The sequence below is a fragment of the Mauremys mutica genome, chromosome 9, assembly GCF_020497125.1.
Source record: "Mauremys mutica isolate MM-2020 ecotype Southern chromosome 9, ASM2049712v1, whole genome shotgun sequence".
In the NCBI taxonomy this organism is placed as follows: Eukaryota; Metazoa; Chordata; order Testudines; family Geoemydidae; genus Mauremys; species Mauremys mutica.
In genome coordinates this window covers 84237506-84261413 of record NC_059080.1, presented here as the reverse complement: position 1 = coordinate 84261413, position 23908 = coordinate 84237506, and the positions used below count along the sequence as shown (strand labels likewise).

At 44.0% G+C, this 23908-nt stretch overlaps 1 protein-coding gene across 1 annotated transcript in view; it reads left to right on the top strand.

The window, feature by feature from the left end:
* The first annotated feature begins 448 nt into the window (after positions 1 to 448).
* PPM1L (protein phosphatase, Mg2+/Mn2+ dependent 1L) overlaps positions 449 to 23908 on the top strand; it is a 174358-nt gene continuing 150898 nt past the window's right edge. The window contains exon 1 of the mRNA XM_045031577.1: positions 449 to 1576. Within this exon, the coding sequence (XP_044887512.1) occupies positions 1178 to 1576 (399 nt within the window). The 5' untranslated portion in view covers positions 449 to 1177. The remainder of the gene's footprint in view (positions 1577 to 23908) is intronic.

Genomic DNA, 23908 nt, shown 5'->3' with positions numbered 1-23908 from the left:
GGAAACCTTCATTCCCCTCCAACCCAATCCCTGTTTTGTGCCCACGCCATGGTTGGCCAAGTCACTCACCCCTCAGCGCACAGACCCTCTCTAGGCCGGGCCAGGCGTTTTCAGTCCTTGTCCAGGGTCCAGCCCGCTGCTAGGCCGGGGCCAGGAGTCTGCAGCCCTCGTCTAGCCTGCTCCCCAGACTACAGGCCCCAGCAGCCTTTGGGCTGGTTCCTGCCAATCACAAGCGAGGCGGAAGCGCACAGGCCGCTGGGGCTTGTAGGCGGCTGGCTCCCTCTGGGGCTCCGGAGGGGAGGAGGCGGGGGAGGGACAGGCGCAAGACGTGGAGAGGCGGGGGGCGAGAGGCAGGTTGGTACCTGCGCGCGGCCCTGCCGGTGCCGTCGCTGCTGCAGCCGGACCGCTGGCGCCGGGGCCGGGCCGGGGTGAGGCGGGAGAACGGGGTGTGCGCCCGAGCCGCCCAGGCCTGAGGCAGCCGCTGCAGGCGGGCAGCCGCCGGGGGGCTGCGCGAGTGGGACCCGGCCCCCGGCTTGGCCGTAGTAACGCAGCCGGAGCCCCGCTGCTGTCGGGTTCGCATTGTGCGCGGTCCTAGCCCCCGGGCAGGGTGGCCCGCACTGACGCGGGAGCGGGGTAGGTTGCCCTTGGGGTTCGCGTCAGGAGAACAAAACACCGGTCGGGTTGCTGCCCCGCAGCCCTCCCTGTGTGAGACCCCCGCAGCAGCGGCCGCCGGAGGAACCCGACCTTGCCTCTCAACAGCAGAGCGTGGTGTCATCGGGCCGCGGACATCCCGCTGTAGCATCAGAATAACCCTGCCCTTCGTTTCTTGCACTACCAGAGCGTGCACTGGTCTTTGCTGTCTCACATCAGATCTATCCCTATGGGAGCTGGCTGAAGCAGCAGCAAGAGGAGGGGGCGGCTAACCAACCCTGCCCTGGTTGGGTTATTTTGTAGCACCAACATGCGCTGATCTCTGCCTTGCATCAAACCCATCCCAGCCGTGTGAGTGAGTGAGCCCCACCTGAAGCAGCAGCAGGAGCAAGAGGCTGCCGCTAGCCCTGCCCTCACTGGGCTTGCATTAGCACAGCATGCATTGATTTGCTGCCTTGTCTTAGACCCATCCCAGCCATCGGGGTGCGTGGTGCATGGTGTGGGAGATACACTGTCTCTATAATAAATGATAGAGGATACAATGACTTTGCTGTCTCTGCTGGGCCGGATCATGCGTTACTTCTTGCTAAGACCAGAGACCCTGTTCCTGTTGTGCATCAGCCTGGCCCTCTGGAGTTACTTCTTCCACACAGATGAGGTGAAAACCATCGTCAAGTCCAGCAGGGATGCTGTGAAGATGGTGAAGGGCAAAGTGGCCGAGATCATGCAGAATGACAGGTTCGGTGGGCTGGATGTGCTGGATGCGGAGTTCTCCAAGACCTGGGAGTTCAAGAGCCACAATGTGGCTGTCTACTCCATCCAAGGGCGAAGGGACCACATGGAGGACAGGTTCGAAGTGATCACGGACCTAATCAACAGGACCCATCCCTCTATCTTCGGAATATTTGATGGGCATGGAGGAGAGGCAAGTTTGTGGGGTGATTAATGCGCACAAGGGGGAATGAATGGATGAGTCCCCATTTCTGAGGGTTCTTTTGGGCCAGGTGTTCACATCTTTTTTTTTTTTTTAAATTTATTTTTTAATCCCAACAGAGAATTCCTAGGCTCGGGAGAGGACTAAGTCTTGGGTCTCCCTTGTCCTCCAGTATCAGAGCTCTTGGAGGAAGCGGGGAGAATCCGTGCATTGACATGCTTTACAACAGGGAATTGTTTGGTCAGTAAAAGCTCCAGGAGGTGGATTCTGCCTTGCAGAATAATTAATACAGACTGCCTGGATAATCTTTTGTTAGGGAATGGTGTGGTCTGGGCTCCTCATTCTGTGAGGGACTGGGCTCAGCAACAGCAACAGGGGTTAGTCTAGGGCAGGGGTAGGCAACCTATGGCACGCGTGCCGAAGGCGGCACGCGAGCTGATTTTCAGTGGCACTCGCACTGCCCGGGTCCTGGCCACCAGTCTGGGGGGCTCTGCATTTTAATTTAATTTTAAATGAAGCTTCTTAAACATTTAAAAAACCTTATTTACTTTACATACAACAATAGTTTAGTTATATATTATAGACTTATAGACAGAGACCTTCTAAAAACATTAAAATGTATTACTGGCATGCGAAACCTTAAATTAGACTGAATAAATGAAGACTCGGCACACTGCTTCTGAAAGGTTGCCGACCCCTGGTCTAGGGGGAGACTACACAGAATAAACTTTTTTTTTCGTTTTTTCTTTTTTTAAGAATTAATATGAACAACCCTAAATTTTCATACATGGGAAGAAGTTTTATCTCCCTCGGTTCCCCACCCTCTTGGTCAAGGCAAGAGAAGCCCAGGGTGTTTCTCTTCTTCTCTTGCATCTCTCCTGTTGATGATTTGTTTCTCCTTTTGAGGGGAAAGCCAGGGAAATTCCTGTTGCCACTACATTTTTCTGCTTGTGCTAAACTTCTGATTTCTCAGCCAAGGAAGTTTTTTTCCTTTTTTTCACATTGTTTTCTGTGGCTTATATTATTACTTGATAAGATGCATCTTTACCTCAAACAGTAGCTGTGAAAACCTTCTTTAGCTTTTTCCCCCCCTATCTAGGAATTCAAAGCTACCCTTCAGCTGTTTGCGTTGCACACAAAGAGCAAGTTCTTGTAACTGTGGCTTATTTTTCAGAGTGGAAAGGAAATTTAGAAGGAAGGTCCCTTTATGATATCCTAGGTTCAGCCCTGTTATGTGTACAGTATCAGGTTTGTGTATGATTAGGGTAGGAGTTTTTTGGAGGAGTTGGAGAAGAGATGCATGTTAAAATTTCTTCTCACCAGCTGAAGATTTGTTCATTTGTGTGTTACTGTGCTGTGGCATGACTGCTTTGGATTTCCTTCAGCTGCTCTCTCATATCAAGCAGCCAAGGTTATCTTCCTGGAAAAGTTCTGACACAGATCAGGCACTCAGGGAACACACAAGGACAGCAGCTGCTGCCCTTCTAAACCTGAATGTGCTGTTTCTAAATCCTATGCATTGGACAGATGGGAGAAAATTGCCTTTATCTCGCTTCAGACAATCTGATTGAGATCTGCATTACTATTGTCTTGCCTTGGTTAGGATTTTATCACCTCAGTAATAACCTATTAACACTTTGGTTATTAAAGGCTTTTGTCAGGTTTTTATACTTGGTTATGACCAATACCATATTTTTCCTCCTGGATTGGAAGGAGGGGTGCATGGCAGTGCTAGTTTCTTAGCCATCCTCCAACAAGTGGCAGTTAATTTGTATAAAGCACAAATTCATACCTGCCCTGCCTTCCACAAACCTCATAAAGATCACGTCTGAACTGCTCTGCCCTTTGATCCATGTCTGAAAACAGAATGTGGAGTAGAAATCTAAGTTTTAAATTGTTTTTTGAAAACGCTAAACAATTTTCCTTGTATACACCAGTCAAACTGTGTCTGGAACAACATTGAATTTGATTTAAAAAGCCCAATGTAGACAAATACATAGTACAAGCATTCAGCCCTTGGCATAGTACACAATAGCGATTGTGTGTCTCATTCAACTGCATCATATTTATGTTCTGCCACCTCCTCTGGGGGGACGGGAGGTGCTAGAGGAAATCTAGGCACTTGTTTCTAAAGCTGAAGATACTAAATAATGTAAGATTAGAAAGTGCAGTTAAATAACAAAAATATTAATACAAGAACTTTCACTCTTAATAGACATAGGTCTAACCTCAGATTCTAACACTATATACATGTGATATATTCAACGAATAACTTCATATTTCTGCAAACCTCGTTTACCTTCTATACTAATATCCACCTGCTGCTGGTGCCTCTGAGAATTTGTTCTACTTGATTGACAGTGTAGGGTGGTGTTAAAAATAAAAAGCTCTAATTTTGAGGGCTTTATTAGATCTCTCCAAACTTCACTCAAGCTAATGTCTTAAAATACAGATTCTCTACTTTTCTTAAAAAGCAAGTGTCTAAGTGCTTCATACATAAATGGTTTTCTGTTTTTGTGGTGTTTCATAAAACAAAATGAGAGTGCCTGGCCTGTGTGCATTACATTAAACAGTGTGTTTGCACAACAGTTAATTTTATCTACATATGCCTTGTTGATTTGAACAGAGTAGCACAATGCTTGCTTCTACTGCATGCAAAATATTTGTCTCATTTTTGAGTCTTACCTTTAAATTTTTTTCTGTCTATCTGGGGAGTCTAAAACAAGGTTAATGGCTCCTTGGAATACTGTGCCTAAACATGTAATAAAGTTTTTTTTTTTTTTTTTTGGCTAAGTAGCTTCTATAAAACCTCTCATCTTGCAAGCAAAGGACAAGTGAATGGCAATCCCTGAGTTATATGTGGAACAATACATGAGGCAGATTTTGTTTTTCTTAACAAAGAGCACTGAAAATATAAAATGCTGAATTAATTCTCCCTTACCATTATCTGTTGCCACATCAGGTGAAGGACAGAGAAGCATCAGCCAAGTAATATTAATTGCTGTTAATTTGTGAACATTGTAAGTGTTTTAATATTGTTAGTTTTGCATAAGTAATTCTGTTGTTAATGTGAGAATTACAAGACGAGAGGCAACCTTTAGTCTGAATGGTCAGTAGCCACCCACTGCAAATTTTGATGGCTGCCTAGACAATAAGTAGACAGTCAAGAATAAATATTAGTGGCATATGTTCTAGTTAAGGGTCTGGTTAGCTACTGCAGTTATAAAAGTTAAAAGGAAAATTACTTTGGGGAATAAAACTTGATACATTATAATATCGTGTGTAGTGCAAACTTTCTTTGGGTAAAAATGATTTGACTATTTCTTGAAGAGCAATATGAACTGTTCTTACAGTGTGTGTGTTTTAATGGTTAGGGTATATAACTGGGCCGAAGAAGATATGGAATCAGTTTGTCTGACACTTTATGGTGTGACTTTGGACAGTTCTCTTAAAGGTGATCTGCAAATGGGGGTAAAAAAACTGGTTGGTGCCTTTTTTAGTTTCTTCAGGATATAAAGAAGGCCTGAAAGGCTGTTTAAGCATTTTTTAAAAGAAACTTAGGTCCTATATAGACTGGAAGAGTATGAGGAATAGAAATTTAGTTAAATTGTAAAATAACAAACCAGAGGCATAAAAACAGACCAACTGAAAGAGGAAGAGATGTTTAGTCAGACTTTAACACTGATAATCTTAAATTTATAGCTGTATTGTATATAGTTGGCATTTCTTAACAATATGGTAAGGAAAACTTTAAAAAATTCAGTAAGTAGTTACATACTGGATGCTCCCAATAACTAGAGTAAAAGGAGCATTTTGTAATTCATGTCATATTGGCCTGTTTAAATGCTAAGAATGTTGAATGTTCTTTTCAACTTTTTTGAGGTCTTGCAAAACGGAGAGGGCGGAAGACATTCACCAAATAAACAGTTAATGGTTTATTTAAAATACTTGCAGACCTTTTGTGCCAGAAGATCTAGAAATTAATGTCTTAAGTAATCAGTGGGAGATGCTGATAATTGATTAACTTAGTTGGTGCTGCAATATATAAAGTGGGTGGGGGGAGAGCAGTGGCCAGCAGATAACAGTGTAGAGTCCTTACTAATGTTGTCAGGAATGTAGTGTATGTAGGTCACCCTGCCCTTCCAGCCTTTTGCAAATATTGTAAAAACTTTCTTAAATTCTGTGCTCACTAAACCAACTAGAGATGATGGCTGACTGCTGGAAGGAAAATAGTGGTTGCTTTTGCCTTTTTGACGGAAACACCCCCCCTCACCCCCCCCCAAGTATTAATTTTTATCTTGATAATTAGAGCTTTTGGTGCAGTGTGTTATAAGGAAGAAAACGGGCTGATCAGTTGTTTTGCCTTTATTGGTATCGAACACAGAGCTTATCAAAACTTTTTACCTGACACAGAGGTAATTGTTTATTTCCTGTAACACTGAAGATAAAGTTTCATCACTAGCATTAAAAAAACCAAAAAACTCATCTTGGGCTGATTTGATTAATTGACATTAAAGGTTCCTATCTGCAGACTTTACTCTTGCATTTTAGAAGAATTTTAACTTAAATTACGTCTGAAGGAAGTAAAGGAAATGAGCTTTAATTTTTTAATTTGCCAGATAACACTATCATTTTTAATGTACATTTTCCAAGTCAATCAGAGTTCATATAAGCACAAGGAGTCAGTATGGTTACTAATGGTTTTCCTTTTATAGTAACTTACTTCATTCTTCAATCTGGGATCCTTTGCAAAGCACTTAATGTTTTGAATAAATATTTACAGGGAAGGGCTTATGTTGATACATGAGTCTCAGATCTCTATTTGCCGAAAGAAACCCCCCCCAAAAATAAAATGAAATATAGCAAAATTTCTATTGTTGGATTAAAAACAATGAGGAGTCCTTGTGGCAATTTAGAGACTAACATATTTATTTGGGCATAAGCTTTCATGGGCTATAACCCACTTCATCTGATGCATGAAGTGGAAAATACATTAAGCAGGTATAAATATACAGCACATGAAAAGATGGGAGTTGCCTTACCAAATGTGTGTGTGTGTGGGGGGGTCAGTGCTAACAAGGCCAATTCAGTTAGGGTGGATGTGACCCATTCTCAACGGTTGACAAGAAGGTGTGAGTATCAACAGTGGGAAAATAATTTTTTGTAGTGACCCAGCCACTCCCAGCCTTTATTCAGGCCTAATTTGATGGTGTCAAGTTTGAAAATTAATTCCAGTTCTGCAATTTCTTGTTATTTATACCTGCTTACTGTATTTTCCACTCTATGCATCTGATGAAGTGGGTTATAGCCCATGAAAGCTTATGCCCAAATAAATATGTTAGTCTCTAAGGTGCCACAAGGACTCCTCGTTGTTTTTACTGATACAGACTAGCACGGCTACTCCTCTGAAAACTATTGTTGGATAGTAAAAGGGTCTTAGCTCACAGGTATGATGTCAGAAAGCTACACTTCCTACATTGCAAAGTAACTCTTATATCATTCTGCTTAATACCTGCTGTATACACAAGCTTGCTGCAGTTAAGCTAAAGGTATGATATTTAAGCCAATTTAGTTAAACTGGTCAAAACCCTATGTAGACCCTTAATTTCATTTTTAAACCTGGCTTATCTGTTTAGTTTGCGCTGGTAAATTTACGGTGCAAGCCAAACTGGGATAAATGATTTTAAACAGATAAGTGTGTCCATATGGGGACTTGCATTGGTTTAACTAAATCAATTTAAACACATGATTTTAGTTAAATCCCTGCCAAGGGCTTGTATACACTGGGAAACGAATGGAGTTCTAATATGTTCGTTAACATAAATTATGGTAATATGTTTAAAAACATTTGGCACCTAGTGGTAGAAATATGTTAGCTGGTTATGGTTAACCCTACTACTCATTTTTCCAGTCCAGATAATGATGATGGAGTTAATGCAGCAGTTCAGAACATTTTAAACTTTTAGTCTGTATACAGTAGAACTTTTTCTATTTCTCTTTTGACAAATGCAATTATAGTTCAGTAATGTAGTAGACTAGAGGAACAGAAATGATTAACAAACTGTCTTCCATCAAGTATAGTAGATAAAATATGCAAAGAATCCTGTGGCACCTTATAGACTAACAGACGTTTTGCAGCATGAGCTTTCCTGGGTGAATACCCACTTCGTCGGATGCAAGTAGTGGAAATTTCCAGGGGCAGGCATATATAAGCAAGCAAGAAGCAAGCTAGAGATAACGAGGTTAGATCAATCAGGGAGGATGAGGCCCTGTTCTAGCAGTTGAGGTGTGAAAACCAAGGGAGAAGAAACTGGTTCTGTAGTTGGCAAGCCATTCACAGTCTTTGTTTAATCCTGAGCTGATGGTGTCAAATTTGCAGATGAACTGAAGCTCAGCAGTTTCTCTTTGAAGTCTGGTCCTAAAGTTTTTTTGCTGCAGGATGGCCACCTTAAGATCTGCTATTGTGTAGCCAGGGAGGTTGAAGTGTTCTCCTACAGGTTTTTGTATATTGCCATTCCTAATATCTGATTTGTGTCCATTTATCCTTTTCCTTAGAGACTGTCCAGTTTGGCCGATGCACATAGCAGAGGGGCATTGCTGGCATATGATGGCATATATTACATTGATGGACGTGCAGGTGAATGAACCGGTGATGGTGTGGCTGATCTGGTTAGGTCCTGTGATGGTGTTGCTGGTGTAGATATGTGGGTAGAGTTGGCATCGAGGTTTGTTGCATGGATTGGTTCCTGAGCTAGAGTTACTATGGTGCGATGTGCAGTTGCTGGTGAGAATATGCTTCAGGTTGGCAGGTTGTCTGTGGGCCAGGACTGGCCTGCCACCCAAGGCCTGTGAAAGTGTGAGATCATTGTCCAGGATGGGTTGTAGATCCCTGATGATGCATTGGAGGGGTTTTAGCTGGGGACTGTATGTGATGGCCAGTGGAGTCCTGTTGGTTTCTTTCTTGGGTTTGTCTTGCAGTAGGAGGCTTCTGGGTACACGTCTGGCTTTGTTGATCTGTTTCCTTATTTCCTCGTGTGGGTACTGCAATCTTGAGAATGCTTGGTGGAGATTTTCTAGGTGTTGGTCTCTGTCTGCGGGGTTAGAGCAGATACGGTTGTACCTCAGTGCTTGGCTGTAGACAATGGATCTTGTGGTATGTCCGGGATGGATGCTGGAGGCATGAAGGTAGGCATAGCGGTCGGTAGGTTTTCGGTATAGGGTGGTGTTAATGTGACCATCACTTATTTGCACCGTGGTGTCTAGGAAGTGGACCTCCCGTGTAGATTGGTCCAGGCTGAGGTTGATAGAGGGGTGGAAGCTGTTGAAATCGTGGTGGAATTTTTCCAGAGTCTCCTTCCCATGGGTCCAGATGATGAAGATGTCATCAATGTAGCGTAGGTAGAGAAGGGGCGTGAGTGGACAGGAGCTGAGGAAGCGTTGTTCCAGGTCGGCCATAAAAATATTGGCATATTGTGGGGCCATGCGGGTACCCATAGCGGTGCCACTGATCTGGAGATATATATTGTCATTAAATTTGAAATAGTTGTGTGTGAGGATAAAGGCACAGAGCTCAGCAACCAGTTGTGCTGTGGCATCATCAGGGATACTGTTCCTGACAGCTTGTATTCCATCAGTGTGTGGGATGTTTGTGTAGAGAGCCTCTACATCCATGGTGGCTAGGATGGTGTTTTCTGGAAGGTCACCAATGCATTGTAGTTTCCTCAGGAAATCTGTGGTGTCACGGAGATAGCTGGGAGTGCTGGTAACATAGGGTCTGAGTAGAGAGTCTACATATCCAGACAGTCCTTCAGTGAGAGTTCCAATGCCCGAGATGATGGGGCGTCCAGGATTTCCGGGTTTGTGGATCTTGGGTAGTAGATAGAATAACCCTGGTCGGGGCTCTAAGGGTATGTTGATTTGTTCCGGTGTTAGTGTAGGGAGTGTCCTGAGTAGATGGTGCAGTTTACATTACTCACTTCACCTCTCTACAAAGGAAAAAGGACTGTAAGCTGTCTAAACTCCTACCTGCCACATGGGGCCACAACCGTGGTACCCCTAACTCACCCAGCAATATCGTCAATCTATCCAACCACACACTCAGCCCAGAAGAACAGTCTGTCCTATCTCGGGGACTCTCTTTCTGCCCTGCCACCCCCACTAACATGATACAGTTCTGCGGCGATCTGGAAGCCTACTTTCGCCATCTCCGACTCAAAGAATACTTTCAGGACAACACTGAACAGCGCACTGATACACAGTTACCCTCCCACCAACAGCACAAGAAGAAGAATTCCACATGGACTCCTCCTGAGGGTCGAAATGACAGTCTGGACCTATACATTGAATGCTTCCGCCGACGTGCACAGGCAGAAATTGTGGAAAAACAACATCGCTTGCCTCACAACCTAAGTCGTGCAGAACGCAATGCCATCCACAGCCTCAGAAACCATCCTGACATTATAATCAAAGAGGCTGATAAAGGAGGTGCTGTTGTCATCATGAACAGGTCTGACTACCAAAAGGAGGCCGCCAGACAACTTTCCAATACCAAATTTTACAGGCTACTTCCCACAGATCCCACTGAGGAATACACTAAGAAACTGCACCATCTACTCAGGACACTCCCTACACTAACACCAGAACAAATCAACATACCCTTAGAGCCCCGACCAGGGTTATTCTATCTACTACCCAAGATCCACAAACCCGGAAATCCTGGACGCCCTACAGAACCAGTTTCTCCTCCCTTGGTTTTCACACCTCAACTGCTAGAACAGGGCCTCATCCTCCCTGATTGATCTAATCTCGTTATCTCTAGCTTGCTTCTTGCTTGCTTATATATACCTGCCCCTGGAAATTTCCACTACTTGCATCCGACGAAGTGGGTATTCACCCAGGAAAGCTCATGCTGCAAAACGTCTGTTAGTCTATAAGGTGCCACAGGATTCTTTGCTGCTTTTACAGAACCAGACTAACACGGCTACCTCTCTGATACTAGATAAAATATAATTCAAGAAGCTAGATGTGTGTACTTATGTGACTTAAGGTTTTGGTGACCCCACAAGGCACTGTAGCTTTATCTTGGTTCACATCTCTTCAGTACTCCTTTATGACTATGTAGTATTGGCTTGAGAGATTTTGACACTTTCTTATTTAGTCAAAATGAATAACTGAAATTTTCTGGACTCTGGAGGCTTGACTTTTCAAACTAGCCTGTGGCTTCTAGAAGTGGTGTTCTGTAGAGCTCTGCTGTGGGACTGGGATAACAGCCGAAGCAGGTAAAATGTACTTTGTTGTGGGTGGATTGGATGGGCAAAAAAACCCCAGACTCTGGTAATTTGCAGGAAAACACTAAATCTCTTCTCAGTTTGTCATAAATAGAATTTCAGCCATTTGTTTTTAAAGAAAGATTTAAATACTTAAATTTAAGCATGGGATAGAAAGAAATTTGGTGTGTATTATAACAAGGTTTAAGCGAGATTTGTTTTATTCTTTTAGTAGTAAAAATTGTCTGAAGTCCGTTTATATGATAACGGACCCTATTTATTTTTAGTGGCATGGTGAAGCTCTCTCTCTTGCAGGATTTGTGGGATCTAAGGTTTTTGTGGGTGGGAGCAGAATAAAAATGCAAGAAACAATGCACAAGCGGGTGGGAGTGGGTATTGTGGAGCGGGATGGGACGGGGATTAAAAAATTAGTCCAGCGCAGGGCTGGAGTGTTCTGCTTCTAGCTGTTGGGTAAGAGAAGAAGCTTTATCTTTTTCTCCCTCTTCCAGTGTTGCCTGGATATTACAAGACAGATGATGCTCTTACTCTCAATTCATTTCCCCTCCCAGCCTTTTTGTAGTTGCTTTACTCCTCCATAAATCACTCCAGTCTTCTGCTTCACTCAAAGCTCAAACAGCAACAGGAAATTGACATGATTCTTAAGTCTCATTGCTTCCCATAAGGGTCTAAATAGCCGCTAGTGAAACTGACCAATGTCTTGTTAATTTCACTCAATTGACTTGTAAACCTGTGTACCAGTAGAGGCACTGCTGCTGTAGGAAGGCAGCATTGTATCATCAGTTTACATTGGTTCTTGTTAGGAAGATCCTTTGCATCTAGAAAGGCTAAGTAATAACTTTAAATAATTTAAAAACTTTCATTTTTAAGATTTTTAACACTGATGACTTATGCCCCCACACTTGCCAGAGAAGGCTTCTCCTATTCTCTGAGCAGATTTTTCAAGCCCTTTGATCGAATGTACTGAGTACACTGTATGAGCACCCTTCTGGTTTTCACATCCTTTAGACTGTTGTTATTAAAGGATTTTAATGCTTACTGTCAAATGTAAAGACGTGATCAGAAAAGTACAGTATAGAAAACTTAAATTCTGACATGCCTACAGATACTTTTTCCTGCAATTTATCAGAATATTAGCAAATAGTTTAATTTATTGAATGAACAGAAGAGAGAGAGAGAGAAACCCTCTGGATTCTCTCTAATTTAAAAAAAGGTCATTTTATAGGACATTGAAGAAAACTGTGAGTGATGTGGGAGATCCTTGAAATGTTTTATGCTTTTTAATAGCAGTTTGTAAGCTGTCCATTATACCATAATGCAGGGGTCCCCAATGCGATGCCCGTGGGCGCCATCTAAATGTGCCTGCGTCCTGGCCGGCGGTGGAGCATCTGCCGAAATGCCGCCTAATTTCTGCGGCATTTTGGCGGCGACGCTTCCCAATGACGCTGCTTGCCACTGACAAGTGACGTCATCGAGAGGCATCGCCGCCGAAATACCGCAGAAATTCGGTGGCATTTTGGCGGATGCTCCACCACCACCATGGTCCTTTGTCTGGCGACCACTGCCATAAAGTATTGTAGAATGGCACAGCTCTTTTTAGATAGATGTATAGATGGTGCTATTGCAGACTGTTTATCTGTTCAATAAGTTAGTCCATGAAATAAAACAAATACTTGTAATGACTGGTAAGATTTCAGGTCTAGAATAACAGAGGCCATAAAATATTCTGATTGAATTTTCTATGAAACAATGAATTTTTATTCTAGGAAAGTAGCTCAAGGCTGAGAGGTGCCCAGGTGGGACAAAGCTGCTAACTGAGTAGAGAAGCCCCAGGATTGTCAGGTAATACAATGAATTGGGGCAGGGTGAAGAAGCAGCAGCATAATTATTCTTCTTGGGAGCCTTAATGAACTTCAGTGAGAGAGCTGCATGACAGTATGGAGTACCAATCATACTGCTGATGATACAAATTGATTATTATGATGCTGAAACACTGCCAGCTCTCATCATCTCCGACCTTGTCTGATTCACAGCTGTGTGAGCAGCTGACATCTCCAGCCAGACAATCAAAGTACGTGTTGTAACTGCTAAACCACAATGCAATTATCCACTGCACCTCGTGTCGGCAAACCTCAAAGCTCCCCTGGAGAAATGAATATTTATTTGCATTTACTTTCAATGTTAAAATTTCTGTTGTTCCTTGCAAATTTTCTAGTCATCATTAATCTTGGCAAATCTTTTTTTTTTTTAAACAAAATCCCCCTTAGGGATAAACATTAATTTAATAAAATTCTGTTTTTAATAGCATAGACTGTCTGTCAGTGCTGTGTTCAACCAATAAACTTTTTAATTAAATAAATGTCTTTACTTTTTCATTTTCAACCAGTTATAAAACTGCTTGAAGGCATTAAAGCATTTCTTCTGATAAGTGAAAGTGCATATCCATAGTGTAGTTCTCTGATCCATCCGAGGTCACATACCATTTTAAAAAAAATGAAACAAAATACACAAGCCTTGCATTTAAATGAGGATGTTAACTTGCAGGTAATCTAGATGGATCACTAAACTGAAATTGCCTAAATCTCTTCTCCCAAACCAGTGAGGTAATTGTATTGGGATAACTGGTAATGATTAAATGTTATGTAAAATATAAATTCAGGGTTCTGTGCATGTGGCATGGAATCTTAGTGAGGGGAATTTTTTTTTTTTAGTAAGATATGATTTTTAGACCTGAATTTTGATTCAAATGTTATAATTTGACATAAAAACCCTCTGGAGTCTCTCTAATTTTTAAAAAAGATCTTTTTATAGGAAATTGAACAAAACTGTGAGGGATGTGGGAGATCCTTGAAATGTTTTATGAATAGGTTCATCTGTTTGACTGTTGTTTCATTTGTTGTATTGATTACAAGGGTTAATTCCAGGCAGGCAGGAAAGTAGTCAGTAGTCTCAAGACAGCACCGTTCACAGAATGGACCACGGAGGTGTCATTTGCTTTCTGAAGTTTACTCTGAACATGCTGATTTCAACATCCTGGCTTGGTACAGGGGTGATGAGATGGATCCAGGCAGAAACTGTAACAAAGAACTTTAGGAGGGATTAAAAGCACAACCCTGAAGTGGGGCTCAGGGTGTGTGTGGAAGAGAGGCAAGGACTGAAACCCCCACCTCTGGAGCCTGGGAAACTAGGCCCACCTAAACCTTTGGTAAGATGGTTTTGTTAAAACCTTTTTCTTTTATGATGTAGTGTTTCTACCTCTGGGATTAAACTATTTTGTTTTGAGAAAGCTATTTTGACTAGTGGTCACAACACCAAAAGGTGTCAAACCTCACCAGACCTGCTGGGTATTGAGTTGGCACACACGCGGGTGTGAATAGCAGTGCCTGCTGAAGTGCTGTGCAGTTACTCCCTCACGTGGATGCTGTGGGTGCAAACTACCAGGTTCCCAGTTCGCATTAATGGAATCCTCTTCCAACAGGGCTGTATTAACGTGAACTAGGAATGTTTTAGTTTGTGACTGCAGCATCCACATAGGGGAGTTACTTTGGTACATACTGATATTTAGCCCCCCTCCCCGGTAGTCCTACAGCAGGGCAGCGTAGAGACACTCCCTAAGAGTGGGAGAAACATAAGGCTCTTTCCCAGGACAGGTGAAGACAAGAGGCCTAATACGTGGGGGAGGGTTGCAGAGACAAGGGAAAGGTCTATGGTGCAACTGGCACTGAACCGTGACAAAAACGATGGACCGCTTTCTGTCAAGAGCATGAAAAGTGGTGTAGCTACCCTCTCTTCCTCCATAAGTGGATATGTGTGCTATTGTAAGCAGCGTTTAACATGAACCTGTACATAGGCTACTAGCAAGCTTGCCATACTACCATTATATTTCAACAAAGAGACAGAATAGTCGAGGGCAGAAGGAGGTGTTGGCATAGCAGCCATTACTGAGGGAACATTTGTCAACTTGCAGACCATGCCCCAGACACTTTGGCAACGTCCCTGTATGGAAGGCCTAGGGACCAGCATTTCCAGTGTGCCAATGTCCAGAATCAGGAAAACTAACTTTTGCTCTGTGCTCCTACTGCTGGCCATCAGTTTGTTGGCATGTGTCTATACTCATGACTCAGGGCTTGGCTCAGTATTTTGTTTTCCGTCTGAATGTTTTGCAGTAGCAGTTGATGGAGTGTCACAATTCCCAGAACTGTGTGGCCTTTAATGTTGCTTCTATTCTAAAAAGAAATGCTAACATAAGATGCTACTTAAGTTTATAAACAAATATGGGCATGTTAATTTCTCCTTTTGGAAGAGAGGTAAATAAGAGTTGTAAATGTTGACTTTTGAAAGAGTCTTATATGCAATAGGGAGAAAACAAAACAGTGCAAAAAGATGTATTTTTAATACAAATGAAGTCAACATGTAGCTAACTTAATACAACAAAGAGTCCTGTGGCACCTTAAAGACTAACAGATGTATTGGAGCATAAGCTTTTGTGGATGAATACCCGCGGACTCTTTGTTGCTTTTTACAGATCCAGACTAACACGGCTACCCCTCTGATACTTAACTTAATACAGTTCAATTCCTCATAATCAAGATGGGATTGCTAGGTAACATTGAAAATGATTGTTAGAACATCTTATTTGTACGAATAAGTGAACTACATGGCTACTGAATAGAACTTGTCTCAAACCTACTACAGGTCTCTCGCAACTTACGCGCATTTAATATGCGCGATTTCAACTTTACGCGTATGGCTGGAGTGGGGGTCGTGGCCTCAAGATTTAAAGGTCCTGGGGCACCAGCTGTGGCTGGTAGCCCCAGGGCCTTTAAATCACCCGGGGGCTCCAAGCTGCAGAGGTGGCTGGTAGCCCCTGTGGCGAACTAAAGGGCTCGAGGCTCCAGCCTCCGTGGAGCTCTGGGCCCTTTAAATGCCAGCCTCAGCCTGGCTGCCAAAGCTGCGGGCGGGATTTAAAGGGCTCCTCCAGGCTCCCCACCACGGTGGGAAGCCCGGCGGAGCCCTTTAAATCCCGCCCGCAGCTCTGGTGGCGGGGCCCGGGGGGGCATTTTAAAGGGCTCCACTGGGCTCCCCACCGCGGCGGGAAGCCCGGCAGAGCCCTTTAAATCCTGCCCGCAGCTCCGGCGGCGGGGCTGGGGCCAGCATTTAAGGGGTCCACCGGGCCGGCGGAGCCCTTTAAATCCCGCCTGCAGCTCCAGCGGTGGGGCCGGGGGGGGCATTTAAAGGTCTCCACCGGGCTCCCCACTGCCCTTTAAATGCCCTCCTGGCCTGACCGCCAGAGCTGCGGGTGGAGTTTAAAGGGCTTGGGGATACAATTTCAACTATATGCGGTTTTCGCTTTACGCAATAACCGCGGAACGGAACCCCCGCCTAAGTTAAGACTTGCCTGTAATTACAGCTGTGATATTGGAAGAAATAGCAGACCATTCAGAGTGATTGAATCCCCTTTGGATGAACATTGCATGGAAGAGCCAAAAACAATAGTGCATTGGAATAATACATTTTTTAAAGGTAATAATGATGGTTTTTAAAGCTCTGGGACAGAAGCACTTTCTGTCTCCTGCTGCCTCCCAAGAAATGCTTGATGATCTGCTTGAATATAAAATAGTTGTTTAAGTATTACTTCAAGATGGCAGTTGCATGCTGGATGTGGTTGCAGAGTTCTACATGAGTTGTCTTCAAAACCAGCTTTACTCAAGCATCAGTCTTTGAATTACTTCACTGGGAGAATATGCAGAGTACACCTGAAGTCTTCATTATAATCGTTCGTTCCTTTTTTTTTTTTTTTTTTAGTTGCTTGGATTGAAGCTTACAAATTCTTAAACGTAAGTTAATGTAAACTTGTTTCTGAACTAGACTGGGGATTCTTATAGCTGTTTCAGATAAACTGAACTGCATTTTCAATTTATAACATCATGAAAGAAGAATCAAATGAAAATGCATGCAGAGTACCAGCAACTTCTTAAGAGGCTGGCCTTGACCTGGACCTGCACTGGCTTCTCCAAAGAGATTTAAAAGCTTTTTTGGCAGGTGGAGTATACATCTCTTAAAGAAGTCTTCCTTCGTAGCCAGCTGTTTTAAAACCATGTTGCTGAACAACAGGAAAGGGCATATCCTAAAACCCATTATGATTAAAACACAGATGAATAGGGCCCTACCAAATTCATGGCCATGAAAACCACTTTATGGACCTTTAAATCTGGTCTTTTATGTGCTTTTATTCTGTACTATACAGATTTCACAGAGGAGACCAGCGTTTCTCAAATTGGGGGTTCTGACCCAAAAGGGAGTTGCTTGGGGGTTCACTAAGTTATTTTAGGGGGGTCTCAGTATTGCCACCCTTCCTTGTGCACCGCCTTCAGAGCTGGGCGGCCAGAGAGCGGTGGCTGTTGTCCAGGCACCAAGCTCTGAAGGCAGCACCCTGCCAGCAGCAGCACAGAAGTAAGGGTGGCAATACTATACCATGCCATCTTTACTTCTGCTCTGCTGCTGGCGGCGATTCTGCCTTCAGAGCTGGTCTCCTGGCCAGCAGCTGCTGCTCTCCAGTGCCAGCAGCAGCACAAAAGCAAGGGTAGCAGTACTGCAACTCCCCCCACACACACACAAACAACTCCTTTATGAGTCAGGACCCCGACAATTACAACACTGTGAAATTTGAGATTTAAATAGCTGAAGTCTTGAAATTTACGATTTTTTAAATCTTATGAATGTGAAATGGACTGTGAATTTGGTAGGGCCCTACAGATGAGAGAGAGAGAGCTGAAAATACAACACAGTTGTTAGAATTCTTGAAACTAAATTCTTAAGCACCTCTTAAACTACTTAGCATTTCTTTTCTTGGCAAGTTAATCAAGAAAGTGGTGGCATCTAAGCTCCAGCATCACTTGTCCTCCATCAGCATTGCATATCCTTCCCAATAATTTTTTAGGGCAGAATATGATATAGCAAAGGCCCTGCTAGTTCTGATGAATCTTAGGGCCTCAAATGAGAAACCGTATTGGATGTCTTTGCTGGATCACAATAGGGTAGGTGCTTGGATCCCTTGGAGTCATGAAGGGCACTTGCTTATAACCAAGCAGGCCCTTCTTTTTTATGGCTCCCCATAATACACAATATTCTTTCCTCTCTAAATATTGCACATCCTGAGATGGAGATATCATGGACTCATGCTACCAGTACTTTTAATGTGCAGATGATACTTGACTACAGTAACTCCTCGCTTAACATTGTAGTTATGTTCCTGAAAAATGCGACTTGAAGCAAAACGATGTTAAGCTAATCCAATTTCCCCATAAGAACTAATGTAAATGGGAGGGGGAGGGTTAGGTTCCAGGGAAATTTTTTTCACCAGACAAAATACTATACATTTACACACACACACTCACTCTCTCTCTCTCTCTCTCTCTCTCTCTCTCTCTCTCTCTCTCTAAGTTTTAAACAAACAGTTTTAATACTGGTACACAGTGATGATGATTGTGAAGCTTGGTTGAGGTGGTGAAGTCAGAGGGTGGGATATTTCCCAGGGAATGCCTTACTGCTAAATGATGAACTAGCAATTGGCTGAGCCCTCAACGGTTAACACGTTGTTAATGTAGCCTCACACACTACAAGACAGCACAAATGGAGGGATGTGAGACAGCGTGGCAGACGGAGACACACACCGTGTATGAGAGAGAGAGATGCGCATTACCCCTTTAAGTATGCTGACCCTACTCTAAGTACATTGCCTTTTTAAATAGATCAGCAAGTTGAGACAGCAGCTCCTGCCAGCAAGCTCCCACTGTCCTGAGCTATGTCATGTTTCCCCCCTGCTCTATGGAAGATGGGGTAAGCAGGGTGCAGGAGCAGGGGGGAGGGGGGACACCCTGACATTACCCCCTCCCTCCCCCCCCCCCCGCACAGCAAGCCGGAGGCTCCAGAGAGCAGCTCCAAGGCAGAGGGCAGGAGCAGCACATGGCAGTGGGGGGAGGGACAGCTGAACTGCTGGCTATTGATAGCCACACAGGGAACTTAGGGGAATGGGGAGCTGATAGGGGAGCTGCCAGTCCACCCTGATTCCAAGTCCCCCACCAGCTAGCTGCATCGGGCTGCTCTTTCTGTAAGCAGTGGACAAAGAAGGCGGCTGCCAAATGATGTTATAAGGGAGCATTGCGCAACTTTAAACGAGCATGTTCCCTAATTGATCAGCAACGTAACAACGAAACAATGTTAACCAGGATGACATTAAGTGAGGAGTTACTGTACTTTGCCAGCTGTGCCCCCCTTGCTTATCACCAAGATGTTTTAATACCTGGAACAGAGAAATGGAGGGATAAATAACAGGTAGCTAAAGCTCAACTGGAGGAAGACATAATTACTTGTGGCGTTATGAACTTTGATGGCTGTCTGGCTGTCTAAATATTGTGATCTGTGTGGAATGTTCAAAAACTGGTCTGTAGGTTTTTGCTTGATAATCCAAAATAGTTCCTTAGGGCTTGTCTTCACTACTGATTGATCAACGCAGCGGTTGTCGATTTTAGCAGGTCTAGTGCCAGTTGACTCTGGTACTCCAGCTCCCCGAGAAGAGTAGGGTAAGTCGATCAGAGAGTGTGTCCCGTCGACGCAGCGCAGTAAAGACACTGCAGTAAGTTGACCTAAGCTACGTCACGCAGCTGGAGTAGCATAACGTAGGTCAACTTACCCTGGTAGTGTAAGACAAGGCCTTAGTTTTGTAAGATTTGTAATTGCATTGGGCTTTACAGAGATCATCTTACTTACAAGTAGTCTAACCTCACTAATAATAGACATCAGACCAGATTGTCAAATTAGTATGAAGTCCAAGTCATGCAGAACTTTCCCCCATAAAGATTTCTCACAGATGGATTTCTTTCCTCTCTGACTGGCCAGGCAGACATGTACACTTTCTACATTGGACTACTGTTGTACATGAAAAAGAAGCCACAGACTCCTCACACCTGTTTACATCTGAACTCCACTAGTTTCCTTGTTCACTTCTGAACAGAATATAAAGTACTGGCCTATCTACAGAGCTATAAGAGAGAGGGACCTGGCTATTAGAGAAATTGCCTCACCTTCTGTGGCCTTCCAGCGTAGTTGCACTCCAGAATATAGTTGATGTGGCTATAAAGATCTAAATTTAGGTTATCAGTTGCTGGGAACAGAGCTTTCCTACTAGTAGGATGCTGGCAATAGAATTCTTTGCCTTAAAAGACTGAATGGCACCCAACGCTAGCTTTGTTTATATTGAAAAGTAAGGTTTAGTTTTCTGTAAAAAGTCTTTTCCATGGGAATGATGCCTATAAATAAATAACTTGGCCCTTAAAGTGACTCTGCTCTGTTTATACACACTAAGCATGTGAAGCTAAGATGTGGTTACAGGGTCTGATAGCTTGCGAGAAAAATACCTGTGACTTTTGTGCGGGGAAAAAATGTCTAAACTGATTCTTCCTCTTGTACGCTGTAACTTTCTGGTTCAGGCTGATAGTCCCAGCAGCAAAGAACCACAAGCACAGGATGCTGCTGAAAAGCGTGTGTGCTTTTTGCTTCAAGTTATTTAATACCCCAGAAGACCACAGAGCAGCTGGAATAATAAGGGGTGTGCCTGCAGCAGTTCCAAGAGCCTCAAGTCTACAGTGGGTTTAACTCCCAATGACCCCTGTGGATTAACTAGCTATGGCTTCCAGTTTCCCTCTGTGCTGTTCCAGGTGGATAGAAACTGAGCTGAGTCTTGTGCCAGTTCTTAGATATCTCTTCCCTACAAAAACCCTTTATTTCCTTCTTGGGGTAGAGGATTTGGTGCCTCCCTCCCTGAGGCAAAATGGCTCTTTTGGGGTAGGGAGATGAAGGAAGGACTTGAAAGGCTTGACTTAGTTTCTGTCCTTGATCAGTGTAAAGGAGGAGGAAAGTCTATTGAAGGCTAATCCACCAAGAGGCTAACAAGGTAAACCAACTGCAGCTTGGATCTCCCAGAGCTGCCAGAGTTAGTCCCCTCCATTCTCTCTATCTGTTGCTGATGTATTGGGCTCAGTAAATATTCTGGAGGAGCAGGCAATGATCCTCGGCAGTAGCTTCTGCTTGCTGCCCCCAAAGGATCTAGCAGACCAGCTGCCCGGAGGCTGCAGACAGTTCTGAGAGTGACTGCAAGAGCACGGGGGAAGGGTGGCCTCAGCGCAAGTAAGGAAATAAAGGTGATGAGTACGATTCATCAAAAAGCCTTTTTAAAAAGAAATAGACGCAAAGAAGATGATGTCAGTGCATTTCACCACCAGTTTTAAAAAGTATTAAAATTAAGGCCTGGTCTACACTAGGGTGGGGGGGTTGAACTAAGGTACGCGACTTCAGCTACGCGAATAGTTTGAACTTCTTACCTGTCCAGACGCCGCGGGATTGAAGTCCGCGGCTCCCCCGTCGACTCCGCCACCGCCGTTCGCGGTGGTGGAGTTCCGGAGTCGACGGGAGCGCGTTTGGAGTTTGAACTATCGCGTCTAGATTAGATGCGATAGTTCGAACTCCGAGAAGTCGAACGCTACGCGTCGACCCGGCAGGTAAGTATAGACCTACCCTTTGAGTGAAATTCTGCTCTGTGCCGTTTTGGTTGAGTGGGATGCTTCATCACTGATGGGAATTATACCAATTAATGAAGGCGATAGTAGGGTGAAAAAGGAAAATTGAAGTGAACAGTAAATGGAAGTTAAGTGCATTTGAAATAAGAATAGAGGAAAAGTGTCAGGGGCTGCAGCATGTGTATGCAAGGAACTCCCCATGTATGGAGAGAAACCACACGAACGGAATAAATTAGATTGCTGAACATGTGTCCACTATCTTCGTAATAGGATGTTGGCATAGCTGAAAGCTAGTAATTCAGGGAACTCCATGGTTACTGGAGAGAATCCCGTGTGCAAATGAGAGAGACGATATATTACTGTACTTACAGTAGAGAGGAAGAGTGGTCAAGTTTTTGTAGCTCAAGAAAACCCTCGCTCTCAGAACAAACTTACTGAGTAAGGCTAGAAAGGCAGGCTTCAACCACTGCATCACATCTTAACCCACGTCATTAACTATTAAGCTTTCCTAGCCAAAGATCAAATAATTAGCAGAACTAACTTAAATATCAAAGTGTGGGGATCATTGTTCATGAAAGCTAGTTGTACAGGTCAAAGAGGAGGCAGATTCAACACCCCTGATTTAGGCTAGCTTGGTCATCTCCAGGAACAAAAAAGCACCGCATTTTCTTCCTATCTTTGTGGATTCTTGCATGGTGATGCTGCCAGGGCTACCAAAGGTAATATCAGGCAAGACTTCCTTGACATACAGTGGAAACTTATTTACTATATGGCCTTTTGATAGATATAGTAGAGAATGCCTTCAAATGTCAAAAGTGGAAAAATTAGATGGTGACAAACATTACTTGTCTCACCTAACGTGTGCTAGGCACTTTACAGGCTAAAAAAGAGAGAAATTATTTCTGAGAAGAGCTTAAAACTGTAGTGCAGACATAACACAGATAAACAAGTGAGTTGGGAGGTATGAGGAACTAAAAGGAAGAGAATGGAGCAGAGCAGCCAAAAGAAGGGAAGAGGAAGCAAAGTGAGGGTTGGATGATGATAAGTGTTATGTCCTTGGGGCAGCCAGTGTAGGAAGCAATCACTTGAGGCCAGAGAGCAGACAGCTAACCAAAACCTCCATTTTATTTACAGAGACAGAGAGCTCACCCAGCCGGTTGAAACCGGCTGAGCTAACCCATAATAATCTAACTCAGTTGCCATAGCAACAAAAACCATGACAACCAAATACACAACATATTCCTCCCCCCCCCCAATAAGAACATCCCCTAAATAAAACACACACTAGACTAGAAAAGGAGGGTAGACTGCCTCCATTCCCGGCTAAACCCTGGGGATTATTTTGCCCCATAACCGTGGGTTTGCCCTAGCTAAAGATCCAGCCGATGAGGAGGCTTTCTGTCTCTAGGTGGATTACGGCGAACTTCTGGTGTTATTGCACCCGAAAGCACTAGGGGCTCAGGGTCCGCAGCACGAACAGGTGAGGAGGTGGTATCAGCTCGTGCTGGGCAAAGGGGTATCTCAGCCGCTGGCAGTAATGGAGGAGAACAGTCAGAAACAGGTGACTCGTGATTCGGTCCCTCACCAGAAGAGGTGAAGTCAGACCCCTCAACTGCAGATGGGTCCTGAGGACTGGCATGACCTGGCAACAGCTGATCTACATGTTGCCGCCAGGTAAGATTCTCTGCAGTCCGGACTGTGTAGGAAACAGGTCCTGTTTGAGTGATGACTGCGGCCGGAACCCATTTAGCTCTGGAAGTATAATTCCGAGCCAAAACTGGCTGTCCCGGGCTAAAGGTTCGGTCTTTTGCTCTGGGTGCCCGTCTGATGACTTGATATTGCTGCTGATGTTGCACAATTTGTTGGGGTTCAGAAGGTTTCAGCAGATCAAAGCAAGTGCGCAGCTGTCGTCCCATCATTAGAAAGGCCGGAGATGCGTGGGTCGTAGCATGAGGTGTGTTTCTGTAGGAAAGTAAAAAGGTATCCAGACGCGTTTGAATGGAGTGTTGTCCCCTTGCTGATTTCAAAGCGTTTTTCATTGTCTGCACAAATCTTTCAGCTAATCCGTTGGTGGACGGATGATATGGTGCTGACGTGATGTGGTGTATCCCATTTGCCTTCATAAAATTTTGAAACTCCTGAGAAACGAACTGCGGTCCGTTGTCGCTCACAAGTTGTTCTGGCAGACCAAAACGACTAAAGAGTCCTCGTAGTTTTTGGATAGTACTCTCTGCAGAAGTGGACTGCATTATAGAGACTTCTGGCCATTTAGAATGGGCATCTATTGCCACCAAGAACATGCTTCCTTCAAGGGGGCCAGCAAAGTCAACGTGAATACGTTGCCACGGGTTTTCAGGCCAGTCCCATGGGTGTAGGGGTGCCCACTGGGGTGCATTCCTCACACCCTGAAATGACATACAAGCTTTTGCCTTCTCTTCAATAGCGCTGTCCAGTCCAGGCCACCA